Source organism: Trachemys scripta, chromosome 14 (assembly GCF_013100865.1).
Source record: "Trachemys scripta elegans isolate TJP31775 chromosome 14, CAS_Tse_1.0, whole genome shotgun sequence".
In the NCBI taxonomy this organism is placed as follows: domain Eukaryota; kingdom Metazoa; phylum Chordata; order Testudines; family Emydidae; genus Trachemys; species Trachemys scripta.
Window position 1 is genome coordinate 3,795,746 of NC_048311.1, and position 18,399 is coordinate 3,814,144.

An 18,399-nucleotide genomic window follows, 5' to 3' on the forward strand; every position below is an offset into this window, starting at 1 on the left:
TATTCAGTTTCCAGGGACTTCAACCCCTCCCTTGGTTGAAGGGCCCATCTTTCTTAGCTTGTAAGAGGTCTGTTTCCTTGTGTCTGTCTAATGATGGATGCCAGACATGGCTTCTCTCTTTGCTTATATCTTCTTAAGTTCAATGATTTTGTCTCAAGAGGCAGAGTGACCTCATGCTGTTTTTTCTGTCCTGTGGACTTCCCATTCCCCTGCTGATTTCTATGTAAATAGGGCTTCCATTGTTTTTGGTCACACCTTGCTTAATTTTACTGGAAACAGATAGCTACCTTGTCTCCTGTCTGCGTGGGGACCTGTTTCTCCCTGTTTGACCACCGACTTTAAAGCATAATATCATTCAGTATCCATATTTTCTCATATTGTGTTTATACATACATTTCACAATGATATTACCAGTTTACCAGTGTGTTACTAGCTTTCAGAAAAGACCTCACTCTATGCACTTTTATAATACAGTAATATTGTATACAATCAGTTAATTCAATTGCTTATCACTTGAGGTTCAAACACCCCCACCCCCATCTTTATAGACCAGTAAACTTGGCAATATTTTTTTTTTTTGAAAAGTAAAGCCCAGACCAAGCTTCTCTCTCTTGTTGGGGCATAGACCCCTTGCTGTCTCTTCCCCCACTTGTTAGCTTGATAGCTTTGGGTATTTGATATGTAAATAGACCTTCATTGTCTCTCCCTGACAGCCTGGTCAGAGAAGCAAATACATTCCTTTGTCTAGGGCAGATCTGTTTACAACTCCCCTGACATGTCTCATTTAAACATACTTTAGTCACAATTCTAGTTTATATCCATAACTCTTAACGCACATTGCATCCATACATCACGCAAGATTGATCAGTGAGGTATTAGTTTTCAAATGATACCTCATAAGGCATATGTTGTACAAAGGTTATTCCAGTAGTGTGCAGTGTATGAATACAGGTGTATTTAGAGTCACACGACCATGAAGTTGGGTAATGGGGGAGGAGGGGATGGTGCTGTGGCTCCCCCAGAGGGGTAGGATTATATGGAGAGGTTGGGGTAAATGTTGGGATGGTGCAGTGTCCCCTGTGAGTGCTTCAGTTATAGGCGGGGGTGGACAGGTTATATGGTGCTAGGGGCACACTGTGGTTTACATGTGGTTTCCCTCTCTCCCCCACCCAGGGCAGGGTGGCTCAGATCCCAGCGCTCTCCCCACGGATGCCCTGCAACACCTGGTCGCCCTGTCTCATGTTCACAGCCAGGAATGCCGCTTTATCCCCAATGTGAAGACCCCCTCACCAGGCAACAAGGGGGCCCCAGGGAGTCTAGTGTGGGAGTGCATGGCTGGACACACCTTCTCCTGGGGCCCCTCTGCACCGGAAGAGCAGGGCTGTGCCCCACCGGGAGATAGTTCACAGCCCGGCAAAGCTGCTTCCCGGCGCAAGAAGGAAAGAGGGGCCAGCTCAGGGTCTAGCCCACCACCTTCCCCAGTTACCAGCCGCAGGCGCTCACTCCGCAGGGCAGCGCTTGCCCAGGACTCCTCTGGGACGATGGTTAAGGTGGAGCCCAAACCCCTTGGGGACAGTGGGGTGGTGGAGAGAATGGCAGCTCCATCATCCACCAGCAGCATGGACCATGGCGGAGAACTAGGAGCAGGAAGCTCTGACACTGACGCAGGTGAGGGAGTGAGCAGGACCCCCATGATCCCGGACCCCTATGCAAGCATGGGGTGGCACGATGGATGCAACTGACCAACCTTCCCTTTCTCAGGGACCCACAGCCTTCTCCTGTCCAGCCAAAACTGGGATTTCTCCTCCCTCTCTCCACTGGCCCTTGATTTCTTGTGCCCCTGTTGTCTCCAAATCCCCCATAGCACTCCCAGCCCAGAGTACAGGCTAGCCAGCTCCCCCTGTACATTGGAAATACAAGTTCAGATAACCCTTCCTACACCCCATACCACCCCCTCCCTATCTGAAGGGCATCCACTGGACTCTGTTAAGCAAACGAGCATCCCATGAGTCTTAGCTCCATCCACAGTAATGATAGGGATCCTGTAATAATAACCACCCTCCTCTAAACTAATCCCTGTCCCCCTACATTCGCCCCCACCCTTGGACAGTACAGGAGCCTGACACCAGGCCCTGAGCGTCAGTCAGCAGAGGAAGGGACCCCCCCTTGCCAGACCCCAACACCCAAATGTTCCCATCATGGGCATCCCAGGCCCCATCAAACTGCAGCTTGAGGACTAAGCATCTACCCTAAAACCAGGCTGAGGCCTTGGATGGTTTAGAGATTTAAATCAGTTACAGGGACAAGGGTGGGTCACTGAGTCACAGGGCCCCGCAAGGCTTTCATTAAGTTCCAGGAATGTGGGTAGGTCTCCTCTTTGCTAGGTCTTTTAACTGTGTCGTAACCAACCAGGTCACTGGCTCGGTGATGCTTGAAGTGAGTATGTGGCCTTAGTGAAAGCACCCAGCGTGTCCCTGCTGTTCATGGGGAGAGAGACAGGTCTTTTTAGTGACCAGGGCCCAAGTTCCATGGAGAACTTTTCAGATCGACATCTGTCCTGGGAGTGAATTGGGAGCTAGGGCAGGCATCCTATGCTGTTCACACTGCTGACCTAGTTGGCAGGTGTATCCTGACTTCTGTGAAGCTTTCAAATGCAGCCCCATGTTAGGCATGGGGCAGTGGTCCAGCCGGGAGGTCCCGAGGAGAGGGGTGGTTTTGGGGTCCCCCAGCTATGGAGGAACAAGGGCTGGAACACAGAAACTGCCAGAACAGATCAGACCAGGGTCCATCTAGTCCTTTATCCCTCAGTAACCGGTATCAGGTGCTTCATAGAAGGGGCAAGAGACCCCCTATTGGACAGTTATGGAACAACTTGTTTATAGTTTCTTCCTAGCCCCCTTCCTCTGGCCTGTTAGAGGTTGGTTTATACCCTGAATGAGGATTTAGTTCCCTTCCTCGGGGCCTTCTCACTCTGCATTCCTCTCTCCTCCCAAACCTTCCCTGCACCGTCTCTCCCACCATTGCAGTTGCTCCTTCCTGCCCCGTCCCTTCTCTGCAGATCTCAGCTTCATGGTTCCATCTCACCCTTCAACTGACTTCACCTAGTTTCTCTCCCTACAGCTCCCCTCCCTACAGAGGCAGAGGCTGGCATGGAAGGGATAGAGCCAGAGAGGTGAGTGACGGTGGCTTTTCTCCTCATCTGTCCCTGGTGCTTACCTATCCCCTGCGCGTGTGCTCCTGGGACTAGAGAGGAGCTGTCCCGTATCCCCAGGACTGCGATGACCCAGAGTCACTCCCATCTGACAACATCCGGTGTGAAAATAACAGCTGAGTTCTCAAGCCAGTTCCCAGTGGGGCAGTCTTGCCCCATCCCTATAATTACGCATCAGCCCTGTTGTGAACAGCTTCAGCAGAGAGGCCAGTGACTGACGGGGACAGGTAGGCAGGATGGCCATCAGGCTGTGAGGAGAGATGGTGGGATCAGGAGCCACAGAGCCCTCAGAGACTTCCCCTCAGAGCCATGGCTCCAACCCGCTCTCTTGACATTTGATTCTTGCAGTGCACCAGGATTGGAGGATAAACCAGAGGAGGTGCCTGAGCCCAAAGAGGATGAGGATGAAGACTTCACCGAAGAAGATGACCTCACTTACACTGATGACCTGCGAGATGAGAATTACCACCCCTCGCTGGACAGGTAAGGGAAGCTAGAGCTGGGCTGGGAGGGAGCTGATTGTGCTGCTCTCTGAAGGGCTGCCAGGCTGGACCGAAGTCTGGCACTTTATGAAGAGTCTGTGTAGGTTCTTTCTGACGTAATGCCACGGCCCTGCTCGTCTGTCCCTTCGCCTTCCGTACATTAACAATTAACCTAGGAACCCACAGGGCATATACAGAACAAGGTTTCTCTCTCCATAGCTTTTCCTGGATCCCTGCCTTTTCCCACCCCCTCCCTACTTTGTGGTTGCCAACACTTTGCTGGCATAATTAAAGCCTCACTCTGATTTCACATGCAGCTGTGGTACCCTGGGATGCTCATAAACACCACTGCTGAGAGCATATGCTCCTAATTCTCAGTTGTGTGAGTGAGATCAGAATCCGGCCCTGGAATTGTAAATTCCCCAGGGTATGGATTTTATTTTCATTACTGGTAAGAGGAGGGGAAGGGATTTGCCCACTGCACTGTCAGAGGGTAGATGGCCCTATGAAGGCTCAGGAGCCCAGCCCACATCTGACAGGCTCCACAATGGGGAATGAGGCAGCTCAGGTTCACCCAGGGGTACTGGGAGGCAGTTAATTAGGCAGGGAAGCTCCTGGGCATGATAAAAAAAAATTAAGGACCTCAGTTAGGAGAGTTCCTGAGAAGAAAGGCAGCTGCTAGAGAGCCACCCTCTATAGCAGGCTGGTGAATGGCTAACACTCCAAAGAGAGAGAAGCGGGGCAAGCCTACAGAGGGGGAGAGGCAGGAGGTAGCAGCAAGGGGCTGACAAAGACTGGTTCTGGCTGATCCAAACGGGCCCTGAGCTGAACCCGGTGAGTTGGGCTGGCCTGGGCCCCCCTGCGTACTCCAGCCAGGGGCGTATGGAGAAGAAGGTTCTAAACGCAGGAGACCGAGGGCTGACTAACGCCTACTAGAGCCATGGAACTTCTGACTCCCCATCACCCTGAAGGAGCTAGAGACTGCTGAGGATCTGGACAGGACAAGTCAAGTTGTAACAAGGACTTGACAAACACAGAGTTGGGTGTGATAGCATCAGGGGCTGGAGCCAAGTTGGTGGGATCTGATAGACAAAGCCCCTTATTTCACCCACACAATGAGTCAGTTTCAGAGCTAGGAACAGACCCCAAGTGTTCTTCCACCCAGTGTTGTGCCTTAACCACAATCCCATCCTTCCTCCCAAGCTTCCTTGCGACTTTATCCTGATACTGGGAACGAGAGATCCATTTGTTAAACATACTCTGCAGAGGGAAAGCTGCTCTGACATATCTAACCCTGACTGTTGTGTGACTAAACTCTCAGCTCTAACTTGACGTGAACGTGGAATAATTCATTGATTCCTTTAGCGCTGGCTTGGAAGGGATGCTTTTAGTCTGTATGCCTCTCCCTGGGTGGCATTGGATTGCTTTCCCTCTGTTTCTCATGTCTAGCTTCACCTGCCATTAGAGAGCCTCCTCTCACAGGTTGTAACCAGTTCTTGCGTCCATCTTGTCCATCCAGTGACTCCGAGCTGAAAAGAGAGCAAAGCCAGACCAAGAGCTGCAAGAGACCCATGAAGGCTGCGCAGCTGCCTACTGAGACGAGTCCAGCCAACGGCAGCCCCTCTGAGGAGAAGGTGGTGCAATCCAGGTGAGAGGGGAAGACAGGCAGAGGGCCAATCTAGGTGAGGAGGGGGAGCCTGAGCACATAGGGAGAGGAGAAAGGAAGGCGAGAAGTGGGTGAGTGAAAAGGAAGGGGTTGAGGTCAGTTTGTCTATCTCAGCTCGATCATCCAAGTGGCTCTGGGCCCATCTGAGAAGTGACTGCATTTCCCAACCCCAGAGCTTTCGAATGCTGGCTAACCTAGAGGCCCGAGGGCGTGCGTGGGGCTGTCCTGTGCTCTGTAACTACAGCCCCCGGCAATAGCAGCCAGACCAAACCGCAGCCAATTCCCAGCGCAGAGCTGTCTTCCACACCACACTGGGTGTCTCAGGCCTGGTCCACACTTAAAATGTAGATCGACATGGCTACATCACTCAGGAGTGTGAAAAATGTCTCACCCCTAAGCGCCATAGCTATGCTGACCTAGCCCCTGATTAGATGCAGCCAGGCTGATGGAAGAATGCTTCTGTATACCTAGCCAGTGCTGCTCACGGAGGATGTTTAGCTGCTATGATGGGAGCCATGTGAGGACCTGAGCAAAGCCCATTGACATTAATAGAGATTCTTTCCATTGACTTCAATGGCAATGGAGCCAGTGATGGAACTGGGTAGAAAGAGAGAATATAGTAGGGCTGAAATTTGCCCACATCACAGCTCCATTCAGTACAGGGGGAGCTGTCAGGGAACCAGTAGCAGCTCCCTGATCCTGCACCATCTGCTCTCTGCATAACTTAGGCCTGGTCTACACTACGATTTTAGGTCAAATTTAGCAACGTTACCTCGATTTAAGCCTTGACCCCTCCACACGACGAAGCCCTTTTTTTCGACTTAAAGGGCTTGTAGTGGGGCGACTGCCCCACTCCTAGTGAATTTAGGCTGCAGCAGGCCAGTGGGCCTACACAGACAGGGAGCCAATCAGGGAAGGGCTTATTGGGAGCCAATCGAGGCCCAGATTGGAGGCAGCCAATCAGGGCCAGGTTCAGCCCTGTAAGAAGGCTGCCCAGGAAGGGAGCAGGCAATCTGTCCCAGGCCTTCGACAGGGGAACGTCTGTCTCCAGAGCAAGGAGATTAGCACCTGGGACAGTGCAGTGCTGGGCAGGCCCGGGGGAGCAGCAAGGTAACTCCAGCCCAGTGTCTGCCAGGCTGCAGGCCCTGAGGGGAAGGGCCTAGCCGGTGCGAGGGGCCGAAGGGGAAACGGCCCAGGGATGTGGACAGACGGAGGGAGAGAAGGAGGGCAGGATGGCTGCCACTAGAGGGTCCTTGGGTTGGGACCCAGAGTAGTGGGCAGGCCTGGGTCCCCCACTTGCAGTATACCCAGCCATTGGCCGTAGGGAGCGGCCATTATAGACCATGCCAGATCCCTGACAGGAGGGATTAGACTTTGGGGTGTGTGGTTGACCACGGTGGCTGGAGCATAGAGACTGCTGATCAATCCCCCCTCGGAAGGGGGGTGTGGATGGACTGAGGGGCACTGCCGGAAGGCAGTGGTCCGGAAAAGGATGCCACGAGCTGGTGAGCGACGCGGGTCCACACGCCAACCAAGGATGAGACGACAGACGGGATACCACCAGGAGAGGGCACTCCACTGGACTGAGCTAATTCCCAGAGACAACCAGCAGGAGGTGCCAGGTGGTGCATCCCAGCCCTGTTATAGGGCTCTTTAAATCGATTTCTTTAATCCACCTCCGACAAGGGGATTAGTGCTGAAACTGGCCTTTCTGGGTCGGATTTGGGGTAGTGGGGATGCAATTCAACGGTATTGGCCTCCGGGAGCTATCCTAGAGTGCTCCGTTGTGACCGCTCTGGACAGCACTCTCAACTCAGATGCACTGGCCAGGTAGACAGAAAAAGGCTTGCGAAATTTTGAATTTCATGTTTGCCCAGTGTGGTGGAGAGCTCAGGTGAACACGCAGAGCTCATCAGTACAGGTAACCATGATGGAGTCCCAGGAACACAAAAGAGCTCCAGCATGGACCGAACAGGAGGTACGGGATCTGCTCGTCATATGGGGAGATGAATCAGTGCTAGCTGAACTCTGTAGCAGTAAACGAAATGCTAAAACATTAGAAAAAGTCTCAAAGGCTATGAAGGACAGAGGCCATAACAGGGACGCACAGAAGAGCCGCGTGAAAATTAAGGAGCTTAGGCAAGCCTACCACAAAACCAGAGAGGCAAACGGAAGGTTCGGGGCAGAGCCACAGACATGCCACTTCTACGCAGAACTGCATGCCATGCTAGGGGGTGCAGCCACCACTACCCCAACCCTGTGCTTTGACTCCATCAATGGAGAATCACGAAGCACAGAAGCAGGTTTTGGGGATGAGGAAGATGATGATGAAGACATTGAAGATAGCTCACAGCAAGGAAGCGGAGAAACCGTTTTCCCCAACAGCCAGGAGACGTTTTTCACCCTGGACCTGGAACCAGTAACCCCCGAACCCACCCAAGGCGTGCTCCCAGACCCTGAGGGCACACAAGGGACCTGTGGTGAGTGTACCTTTGTAAATATTACACATGGTTTAAAAGCAAGCGTGTTTAATGATTAATTTGCCCTGACATTCATGGCCAGTACAGCTACTGGAAAAGTCTGTTAATGTGTATGGGGATGGAGCGGAAATCCTCCAGGGACATCTCCAGAAAGCTCTCCTTAATGCACTCCCAAAGCCTTTGCAAAAGGTTTCTGGGGAGGGCTGCCTTATCCCGTCCTCCATGGTAGGACACTTTACCACGCCAGGCCAGTAGCACGTAGTCTGGAATCATTGCATAACAAAGCATGGCAGCGTATGGTCCCGGTGTTCGGTGGCATGCAGACAACATCCATTCCTTATCTGTCTTTGTTATCCTCAGGAGAGTGATATTATTCATGGTCACCTGGTTGAAATAGGGTGATATTATTAAGGGGACGTTCAGAGGTGCCCGTTCCTGCTCTGATGAACCGAAATGTTCCCTGCTGTTAGTGATCATCCCAGAGAATTGGGTGTGGGGGGGAGGGGAAGGGGGTTAGTTGGGTTTGTGCTGCACGTTAACCCGGAAACCGCAGCCCCTCCTTTTAAATTGCAAACCCATTTTAAATGGCCAACCCAACGGCCGCTTTGTATGGGAAATGAGGGCGCTGCTGTTTTAAACCGTTCCCACATGTTATGAAGGTAAAAAAGCCAAAAGACTGTGGCTTACCATGGGTGCCTGCAAGCCGAATTCTGTTGCCTGGCACTGCGTGTGTGATCTCTCACACCAAACCGGCAGGCCCTCAATATAAGAGGAAAAATGTGACCTTGTAACGAAAGCACATGTGCTGTGTAATGTGAACAGCAAGATTTAACGTGAAAGAGTGTACCCATTGTTCTCTAAAATGTGTCTTTTTAACTACCACCTCTCCCTTCTCCTCCACCAGCTGCAAATGTTTCTCCTTTGCAGATGCTAGTGAAGATTAGAAGGCGAAAAAGGTGCACTCGGGATGACATGTTCTCGGAGCTCCAGATGTCCTCCCACACTGACAGAGCACAGCAGAATGCATGGAGGCAGACAATGTCAGAGTGCAGAAAAGCACACTATGAATGTGAGGAGAGGTGGCGGGCTGAAGAGAGCAGGTGGCGGGCTGAAGAGAGCAGGTGGCGGGCTGAAGAGAGCAGGTGGCGTCAGCATGCTGACAGAAGGCAAGAGTCGATGCTCCGGCTGCTGGAGCATCAAACTAATATGCTCCAGCGTATGGTTGAGCTGAAGGAAAAGCAGCAGGAGCACAGACCGCCGCTACAGCCCCTGTGTAACCAACAGACCTCCTCCCCAAGTTCCATAGCATCCTCACCCAGACGCCCAAGAACGCGGTGGGGGGGCCTCCGGCCACCCAGCCACTCCACCCCAGAGGATTGCCCAAGCAACAGAAGGCTGGCCTTCAATAAGTTTTAAAGTGCAGTGTGTCCTTGTCCTTATCACCTCCTCCACCCCACCCGGCATTTCCCTCCTCCTCCACCCCTCCTGGGCTATCTTGGCAGTTATCCCCCTAGTTGTGTGATGAATTAATAAAGAATGCATGAATGTGAAGTAACAATGACTTTATTGCCTCTGCAAGCGGTGATCGAAGGGCAGAGGGAAGGGTGGTTAGCTTACAGGGAAGTAGAGTGAACCATGGTGGTGGTGGAGGGGGTCATCAAGGAGAAACAAACAGAACTTTCACACCGTAGCCTGGCCAGTCATGAAACTGGTTTTCAAAGATTCTCTGATGCGCACCGTGCCCTGCTGTGCTCTTCTAACCGCCCTAGTGTCTGGCTGTGCGTAATCAGCGGCCAGGCGATTTGCCTCAACCTCCCACCCCACCATAAATGTCTCCCCCTTACTCTCACAGATATTGTGGAGCGCACTGCAAGCAGTAATAACAATGGGAATATTGGTTTCGCTGAGGTCTATCCGAGTCAGTAAACTGCGCCAGCGCACCTTTAAACGTCCAAATGCACATTCTACCACCATTCGGCACTTGCTCAGTCTATAGTTGAACAGGTCCTGACTACTGTCCAGGCTGTCTGTGTACGGCTTCATGAGCCATGGCATTAAGGGGTAGGCTGGGTCCCCAAGGATAACGATAGGCATTTCAACATCCCTAACGGTTATTTTCTGGTCTGGGAAGAAAGTCCCTTCCTGCAGCTTTTGAAACAGACCAGAGTTCCTGAAGATGCAAGCATCATGCACGTTTCCTGGCCATCCCATGTTCATGTTCCTTGTGATCCACCAGTGCTTGCAGCAGCATTGAAAAGTACCCCTTGCAGTTTATGTACTCGGTGGCTTGGTACTCCGGTGCCAAGATAGGGATATGGGTTTCGTCTATTGCCCCACCACAGTTTGGGAATCCCATTGCAGCAAAGCCACCACTATGACCTGCACATTTCCCAGAGTCACTACCCTTGATATCAGCAGGTTTTTGATTGCTTTGGCTACTTGGATCACAGCAGCCCCCACAGTAGATTTACCCACTCCAAATTGATTCCCGACTGGCCGGTAGCTGTCTGGCGTTGCAAGCTTCCTCAGGGCTATCGCCACTCGCTTCTCAACTGTGAGGGCTGCTCTCATCTTGGTATTCTTGTGCTTCGGGGCAGGGGAAAGCAAGTCACAAAGTTCCATGAAAGTGCCCTTATGCATGCGAAAGTTTCGCAGCCACTGGGAATCGTCCCACACCTGCAACACGATGCGGTCCCACCAGTCTGTGCTTGTTTCCCTGGCCCAGAATTGGCATTCCACGGCATGAACCTGCCCCACTAACACCATGATGTGCACATTGCTGGGGCCCGTACTTTGTGAGAGGTCTATGTCCATTTCTATTTCCTGATCACTCTCGTCACCGTGCTGCTGTCGCCGCCTCACCTGGTTTTGCCTTGGCAGGTTTTGGTCCTGCATATTCTCCAAGATAATGCGCGTGGTGTTTAAAGTGCTCATAATTGCTGCGGTGATCTGAGCGGGCTCCATGATCCCAGGGCTATGGCGTCTGGGCTGAAAAAAGGCTTGAAACGATTGTCTGCCGTTGCTTTCACGGCAGGGAGGGAGGAAGGGTGGGGCCTGACAACATGTACACAGAATCACCCGCAACACTGTTTTTGCCCCATCAGGCATTGGGATCTCAACCCAGAATTCCAGTGGGCGGCAGAGACTGCGGGATAGCTACCCACAGTGCAACGCTCCGGAAGTCGATGCTAACCTCGGTACTGTGGACGCAGTCCGCCGACTTAATGCACTTAGAGCATTTTGTGTGGGGACACACACAATCGACCTTATAAAAACGATTTCTAAACAACCGACTTCTATAAATTTGACCTCATTTCGTAGTGTAGACATACCCTTAGAGAAGCTCCTCAACGGCTCTAATTTAGACCACTTGCATAAGATTCCTAACATCAATGGAGGATTGATATATGAGAGGTCCCCGCACAGCACCAGAGAGTGCAGGGAGGGTTCCACAGGAGCCATCTCTGCCTGGAGAGAGTTCCACTGGCACAAAGGGATTTCCCCTCTGGCCATATAGGGCCAGAACATGGTCTCTTTGTGTTGCCCAAGTGGTACAACGTGGCTATAGTGTACTGCAGTATCCAGCTCACCAGGGAAGAGGCGAATGGCTAAATAGGGCTTCAGTGTGTAAGTAGTTAATCCTGGGGGAATTTTGCACTAAAATGTTAAATGTTCTGTGCACAATATTTTAAAATTTTGCATATTTTATTTTTCAAAATAATACAGTATAATCACACTAGTTTCAATTATTTTGGTAATTTATTTCAGAATACCTGTCAGCAAGAACGTCTGTAACAATACAGACAACAACAACAAAAAGATTCAGGAAATGTTTTTTGACAAATACATTCTTTACCGGGCATATTAATACAGAACTTTGATAATAATTCATTTAAACTACTATACAGAAATGTATTTTCTGCACCCTTGAGGAGCAGTGCAAAGGCTTGAGGATGACAGGGGTAATGGAGGAGCTGAGGGAGAGGGATTACTCATAGACTCATAGACTTTAAGGTCAGAAGGGACCATTATGATCATCTGGTCTGACCCCCTGCATGCTGCAGGCCATAAAACCGTCCCTACCCCTTCCCTGGACTCTGCTGTTGAAGTCCCCAATCCTGTTTTTAGTGACTTCAATCGGCAGAGACCCTCCTGCTAGAGATCCCTGCCCCATGCTGCGGAGGAAGGCGAAAAACCTCCAGAGGCTCAGCCAATCTGCCCTGGAGGAAAATTCCTTCCCGACCCCAAATGTGGCGATCAGTAAGACCCCGAGCATATAGGCAAGAGTCTCCAGCCCGACCCCGTTAGCCATTATACTATTTACCCACCATTGCTTGGCTTTCCTTGACTACTATGTTTTACCATTAAACCATTCCCTCCATAAACTTATCTAACTTTATCTTAAAACCAGACAGGTCCGTCGCCCCCACCGTTTCCCTCGGTAGGCCGTTCCAATATTTCACCCCTCTGACGGTCAGAAACCTTCGTCTAATTTCAAGTCTGAACTTCCCCACGGCCAGTTTGTATCCATTCGTTCTGGTATCCACGTTAGTACTAAGCTGGAATAATTCTTCTCCCTCCCTTGTATTAATCCCTCTAATATATTTAAAGATAGCAATCATATCCCCTCTCAGCCTTCGCTTTGTCAGACTAAACAACCCAAGCTCCTCTAGTCTCCTTTCGTACGACAGCTTTTCCATTCCTCTGATCATCCTAGTGGCCCTTCTCTGCACCCGTTCCAGTTTGAGTTAATCTTTTTTAAACATGGGAGACCAGAACTGCACACAGTACTCCAAATGAGGTCTCACCAGCGCCTTGTACAACGGAAGCAGGACCTCCTTATCCCTACTAGATATACCTCGCCTAATGCATCCCAAGACAGCATTGGCTTTTTTCACCGCCACATCACATTGTCGACTCATAGTCATCCTGCGGTCTACAAGAACCCCTAGGTCCTTCTCCTTTTCCGTATCTTCTAACCAATGTGTCCCCATCTTGTAACTAAAATTGTTATTAGTCATCCCCAAATGCATCACCTTACACTTTTCACTATTAAATTTCATCTTATTTCTGATACTCCAATTCACAAGCTCATTCAAGTCTCCCTGCAGGATATCCCTGTCCTCCTCCGAATTTACAACGCCTCCCACCTTCGTATCATCCGCAAATTTTATCAGCCCACTCCTGCAATCGGTTCCGAGGTCAGTTATAAATAGATTAAATAAAATGGGTCCCAAAACCGAACCTTGAGGCACTCCACTAGTAACCTCCCTCCAACCTGACAGTTCACCCTTTAATACAACCCGCTGCATTCTCCCCAGTAACCAATTCCTTATCCACTTCTGGATTTTCATATCGATCCCCATGTTTTTCAGTTTAACCAATAATTCCTCATGGGGTACAGTATCAAACGCTTTACTGAAATCCAGGTATATTAGGTCCACCGCATTTCCCTTATCTAATAAATCCGTTACTTTCTCAAAGAAGGAGATCAGATTCGTTTGGCACGATCTGCCCTTCGTAAAACCATGTTGTAATTTATCGCAATTGCCACTACCCTCCAGGTCCTCCACTAGTTTCTCTTTCAGAATTTTCTCTAACACCTTGCACACTACAGATGTTAGACTAACAGGCCTGTAGTTACCCGGATCACTTTTTTTCCCTTTCTTGAAAATAGGAACCACATTAGCTATTCTCCAGTCTAACGGGACCACCCCCGAGTTTACAGATTCATTAAATATTATCGCTAACGGGCCTGCTATTTCCCGCGCCAATTCCTTCAATATTCTCGGATGTAGATCGTCCGGTCCTCCCGACTTAGCCCCATTAAGGCGTTCAAGTTTTGTTTCTACCTCGGATACGGTAATCCCCCATCCCGAGTGCCCCTCTATAGTGGTGCTAGTATCCCTAATACCTTCATTGGTCTCATTAAACACCGATGCAAAATATTCATTAAGATATTGTGCCATGCCTAGATTGTCTTTAATCTCCTCTCCGGCAATAGACTTCAGCGGTCCCACTTCTGCAGGGATCTCAAACTCAAATGACCATGAGGGCTAGTTCATTGGCCCGAAGGCCGCATCACTGACACACACACCCTCGCTGCCCCCGGCCCTGCCCCCACTCCACCCCTTCCATGAGGCCCCGCCTCTTCCCACCCCTTCCCCGACCCCATTCCAACCCCTTCCCTGAAGTCCCCACCCCAACTCCGCCCCCTCCCTGCCCCTATAGGGTGCATGAGGAGTGTGGCTGGGGCTCAGGGCAGGGAGTTGGGGTGCAGCAGTGGGTTGGGGTGAAGGCGGGGGGCTCAGGGTGCAGAAGGGTTGTGGAATGCAGCAGGAGGCTCAGGGCAGGGGTGTGGGGTGCAGCAGGTGGCTCAGGGCAGGGAGTTGGGGTGCAGGAGGGGTGTGGGATGTGGCAGGGGGTTCAGGGCAGGGGCTTGAGGTGCAGGCAGGGGGCTCGGCAGGGGGTTGGGGTGCAGCAGGGGGTTGGGGTGCAGGCAGGGGGCTCATGGCAGGGGATTGGGGTGCAGAAGGGGTGTGGGATGCACCAGGGGGCTCAGGGCAGAGGGTTGGGATGTGGGGTGCAGCAGGGGGCTCAGGGCAGGGGATTGGGGTGCAGAAGGGGTGTGGGATGCAGCTGGGGGCTCAGGGCCGGGGATTAGGGTATGGGTGCAGCAGAGGGCTCAGGGCAGGGGATTGCGGTGCAGAAGGGGTGTGGGATGCAGCTGGGGGCTCAGGGCAGGGAGTTGGGGTGCAGAAGGGGTGTGGGGTACAGCAAGGGGCTCAGTGCAGAGGGTTGTGGTGCAGAAGTGGTCTGGGGTGCAGCAGGGGGCTCAGGGCAGGGAGTTGGGGGGCGGGGTGCAGGAGAGCTTCGGGCTCTGGGGTGGCAGCAGTGCACACCGGGACTGGGGTCAGGGCAGGCTGCCAGCCCTAGCTCTGGCTCCGCTCCGGGAAGTAGCTGGAACCATGTTTCTGTGGCTCCTGGGGGACGGGGCCGCGGGGCTCTGCACGCTGCTTGTCGCTCCTCCAGGTACCTCCCCCGAAACTCCCATTGGCCACGGTTCCCCATTCCTGGCCAATGGGAGCTGTGGGGGGGCGTGCCAGGAAGCCAGGGCAACACACGGACAGAGCCCTCTGCTTCTCCCCGTCCCCCCCTTCACCCTCCCGGCCGCAGGGACGTGATGCCAACCATCTGGTGCGGGGCTCGAGGGGGGAAATCCCGCGGGTGCAGTTTGCCCACCCCTGGCCTGGAGGTAGGCCGGGGGGGGGAGGGGGGGCGAGGCGGGCACGGGCCACTCGATGGGCCGCAAGAAATAGCCCCGCGGGCCGCGTGTTTGAGACCCCTGGATTACTGGGAAGGAGCCTGGGAGTGAATCTGTAGGGTTGCTGGATGTGGGTGGGAGAAGTATGGAACTAGAAACTTACATTTTATCTAAATAAAAGCTAAAATTGTCCTGTGATCACTTGACTCCAGGAGCTGGGGCTTTAAGAAAAACACCAAATATCATGAGACTCTCAATAAAATCACAAGGGCTGACAATGGTGCCTGTGCTTAAACACATGGATAGTCCAATAGAAGTCAATGAGCTTACTCATATGCTTAAAAAGATGTATATGCTTAAGTCTCTTCTTGAACTGCGGCCTTACATAACACCAGGGAATTAATTATAGACTCTAACTCTGTCTTTCCAGACTTTCTAATGTTTTTATTACATAGGGAGGTATAAAAGCATTTCCTTTGGAATTAGCTGAATTAAGTGTGAACAGTCTTTCATCCTCAACTATCTCTTCATGATGATATTTTTTTGTGAGGGTTATGGGAGAAAGAAACCCCAAAATATACACCCAAACACATACCAAGTAAGTATTAACATGCACAGTCACGGCTCTTCTGCCTTTTTCATTTCTAGATGTTTTTATGACTTCAATTCTATACTGAAAGTCTATTAATGTCTGTTTTACAGGGGCTGCTGAAACTAAGTAACAATTTGCTACCAGCGGAGAACAAGTTCTGGAGGCATTAATCAAAGCACAGCAGAAAATAATGGTAAATTATATATTTAATTTGCACTCCCCCTTCCTCTCCCTGCACCATTTTAATTTTACCATTAGAGGGACACCATCTACTCAAAAATCATGCTTGTGTCTGAAAACTTTCTACCTACAAGTAATCTCTAAAATCACTGGAACTAAAAAGATTATTTCCCTCTAAATCTTTTTTTTTCCTTCAGTTTCTTTACTTTATGCATTTGAGAGCACTCTGTTAATAGTCATTTAGGGCCAGATTTTCAAAGGTGTGTAAGTGTGTAGTGTGATTTTCAAAAGTGGCTAACTAAGTCATATATATATCAGACTTCCATTGAAATCAAAGAACCTTCCACTCATTTTAAAGATTAACTGAACTTGTTGATGGTGTCCCTTTAAGGTTTAAAGGAAGTAATGGTTTTGATCAAATAAGTTACACATTGATGTGTGGTTTTTGCTGTAGCCATTATGATACCAGCAGCTAGGGAGATGGAGACGGGAAAAAAAAAAATCAAAGGAGCAAGAGAAAGCATTAAGAGGACATCACATACTGGAGTGTGTGTTCCTTCGCAGACGACTCTCATCTCCTTCTGTAAGTACCGTCATCCCAATCTGATGACAATACATGTGTGCAATATACAGTATTGCAAAGTGTTGAGCAGCCTCAACTTGCACTTGCAAAGTAAGCTGCATAGCCTACATCTTACATAATGGAAATGGCAGCTCGTCAGTGATTTTTAACATCTATTTCCTCACCAAAATGACAATTTTGCTATTTTCTAATTTCTTTTTCTTTTCAGGACATTCCATCACAGACCAACAACAATAAAAGTGAAGCGGCTGCAAGATTTACGTTGGAAGGTGGATAATGCAGACAGAACATTTTAAATTAGATCAAACTTAAGTGTATGTGACCAAACATTCTCTGTGTTTAAAAATATTAGATTAATGTGATTATGACTGTATACTTTTTTCTTAACTGTATTATACCTTTTTGCAATACAGTGTGTTGAAAGATTTTTTATTGTTGGTAAATAATAAAATGTAATCATGTTTGTAACATAGGATAATTGTATTTATTCACACGATAAATGATGTCAACCTGTAGTTATTTTGTGCGGTGAGGAGTAGGTATTTAAGATAACTGTCAAACAGTACAGAAAGAAAATCATTTTCTCTCTTATTTAATGACCAGAGTGGATTTTTCTAAAGGTTTTTAATGCTCTTTATTTTTGTCATGCAAACAATGGACTTATTCGAGAGCAGCTTGGTTCTACTGACCTAGCCAAGTTTTATTATCATTTCATTATTATTTGTATTATCGTAGTGCCTTGGAACCCTAGGATGACCACATTCAGGGAGTGTCTTACCAAATACGTCCACACTGCATTGTAGGTCTTAAATTTTCTGTTTACATCTTTATTACAAGCCATCAGAGCTTTGAAATTGTAGAGTGATGCTTTCTCCTTCGGTCTTATTGTTTTGTCCATCTTTTTACTTTAATTAAAAATTGGGAAATTTGACACCAAAAAAGCGATTAGGAGAATGGTATTGGTCGCACGGTTATGGCCAACTGTTCAAAATGTTTATCAGGGGCTCGGGAGCTGCTGAGTCCTCGTGAAAAACTGACCACTAAGGCCTAAATTTATGAAGCACTGAGCACTTGAGATTCTAGTTGAAATTCAGGAGAGCAGACTGTGCTCCTCTCCTCTAGAAAGCCATGACCACAAGTGCTCAGAAGTCAAGCAAATGTTAAAGGATGCACATGTAACCTTAACTTTGCCCTCTTGTGCAACTATTTTCCAATGTAGTCTATTAACTGTATGAACACATGCTATTTCAATATATAGTGTTGTACAATTTCTTTTTCCTTGCCATGTTAGACACACACATGTAGGATCTTGCGGTGTGTAATAGTTTTTGTATGCCAGACAAACTGAAGTTACTTATATGGAAACATGAGCACAGAGACCCAACAACTGTAACATTGTACAAGTTGTCCTCTGCTAGCTTGCTATCTGGTGAGTCTTGGAGCCTCTCACGGGGCAGGAAGGCATTGAGCTCAGCTGTATCTAGCACACCTGCTGTATATTTAGGCTTGGAAAGATTAGATTTTTATTGTTCAATGTCAATAAACATCCATTTCATCATACATACTCACAGACAGATGAAAAAAGTATCCATTGAAAATTTACAGAAAGGTAAACCACGAAAAATGCTGCCCAACCACTCCCAGTCTCTATTCAAGCCCAAGTTAATGGTATCTAGTTTGCATATTAATTCAAGTTCATAGAGACTAGGAGTGGCTGGGTCATTACACAAATTGAGTCTATTTCCCCATGATAAGTATCCTCACACCTTCTTGTCAACTGTCTGAAATGGGCCATCTTGATTATCACTACAAAAGTTTTTTTTCTCCTGCTGATAATAGCTCATCTTAATTAATTAGCTTCTTAGAGTTGGTATGGCAACTTCCACCTTTTCATATTCTCTCTGTGTATATATATCTTCTTACTATATGTTCCATTCTATG

The 18,399-nt window shown here is 49.4% G+C and overlaps 1 protein-coding gene across 1 annotated transcript in view; it reads left to right on the plus strand.

Annotated features, from left to right (window-relative positions):
- The window catches only part of ZNF692 (zinc finger protein 692), a 35,637-nt gene that overhangs the window by 3,565 nt on the left and 13,673 nt on the right, over positions 1-18,399 (plus strand). Inside the window, 4 exon segments of the mRNA XM_034789573.1 lie at positions 1,174-1,668; positions 3,121-3,172; positions 3,560-3,694; positions 5,213-5,341. Coding sequence (XP_034645464.1) covers positions 1,174-1,668; positions 3,121-3,172; positions 3,560-3,694; positions 5,213-5,341 — 811 coding nt within the window.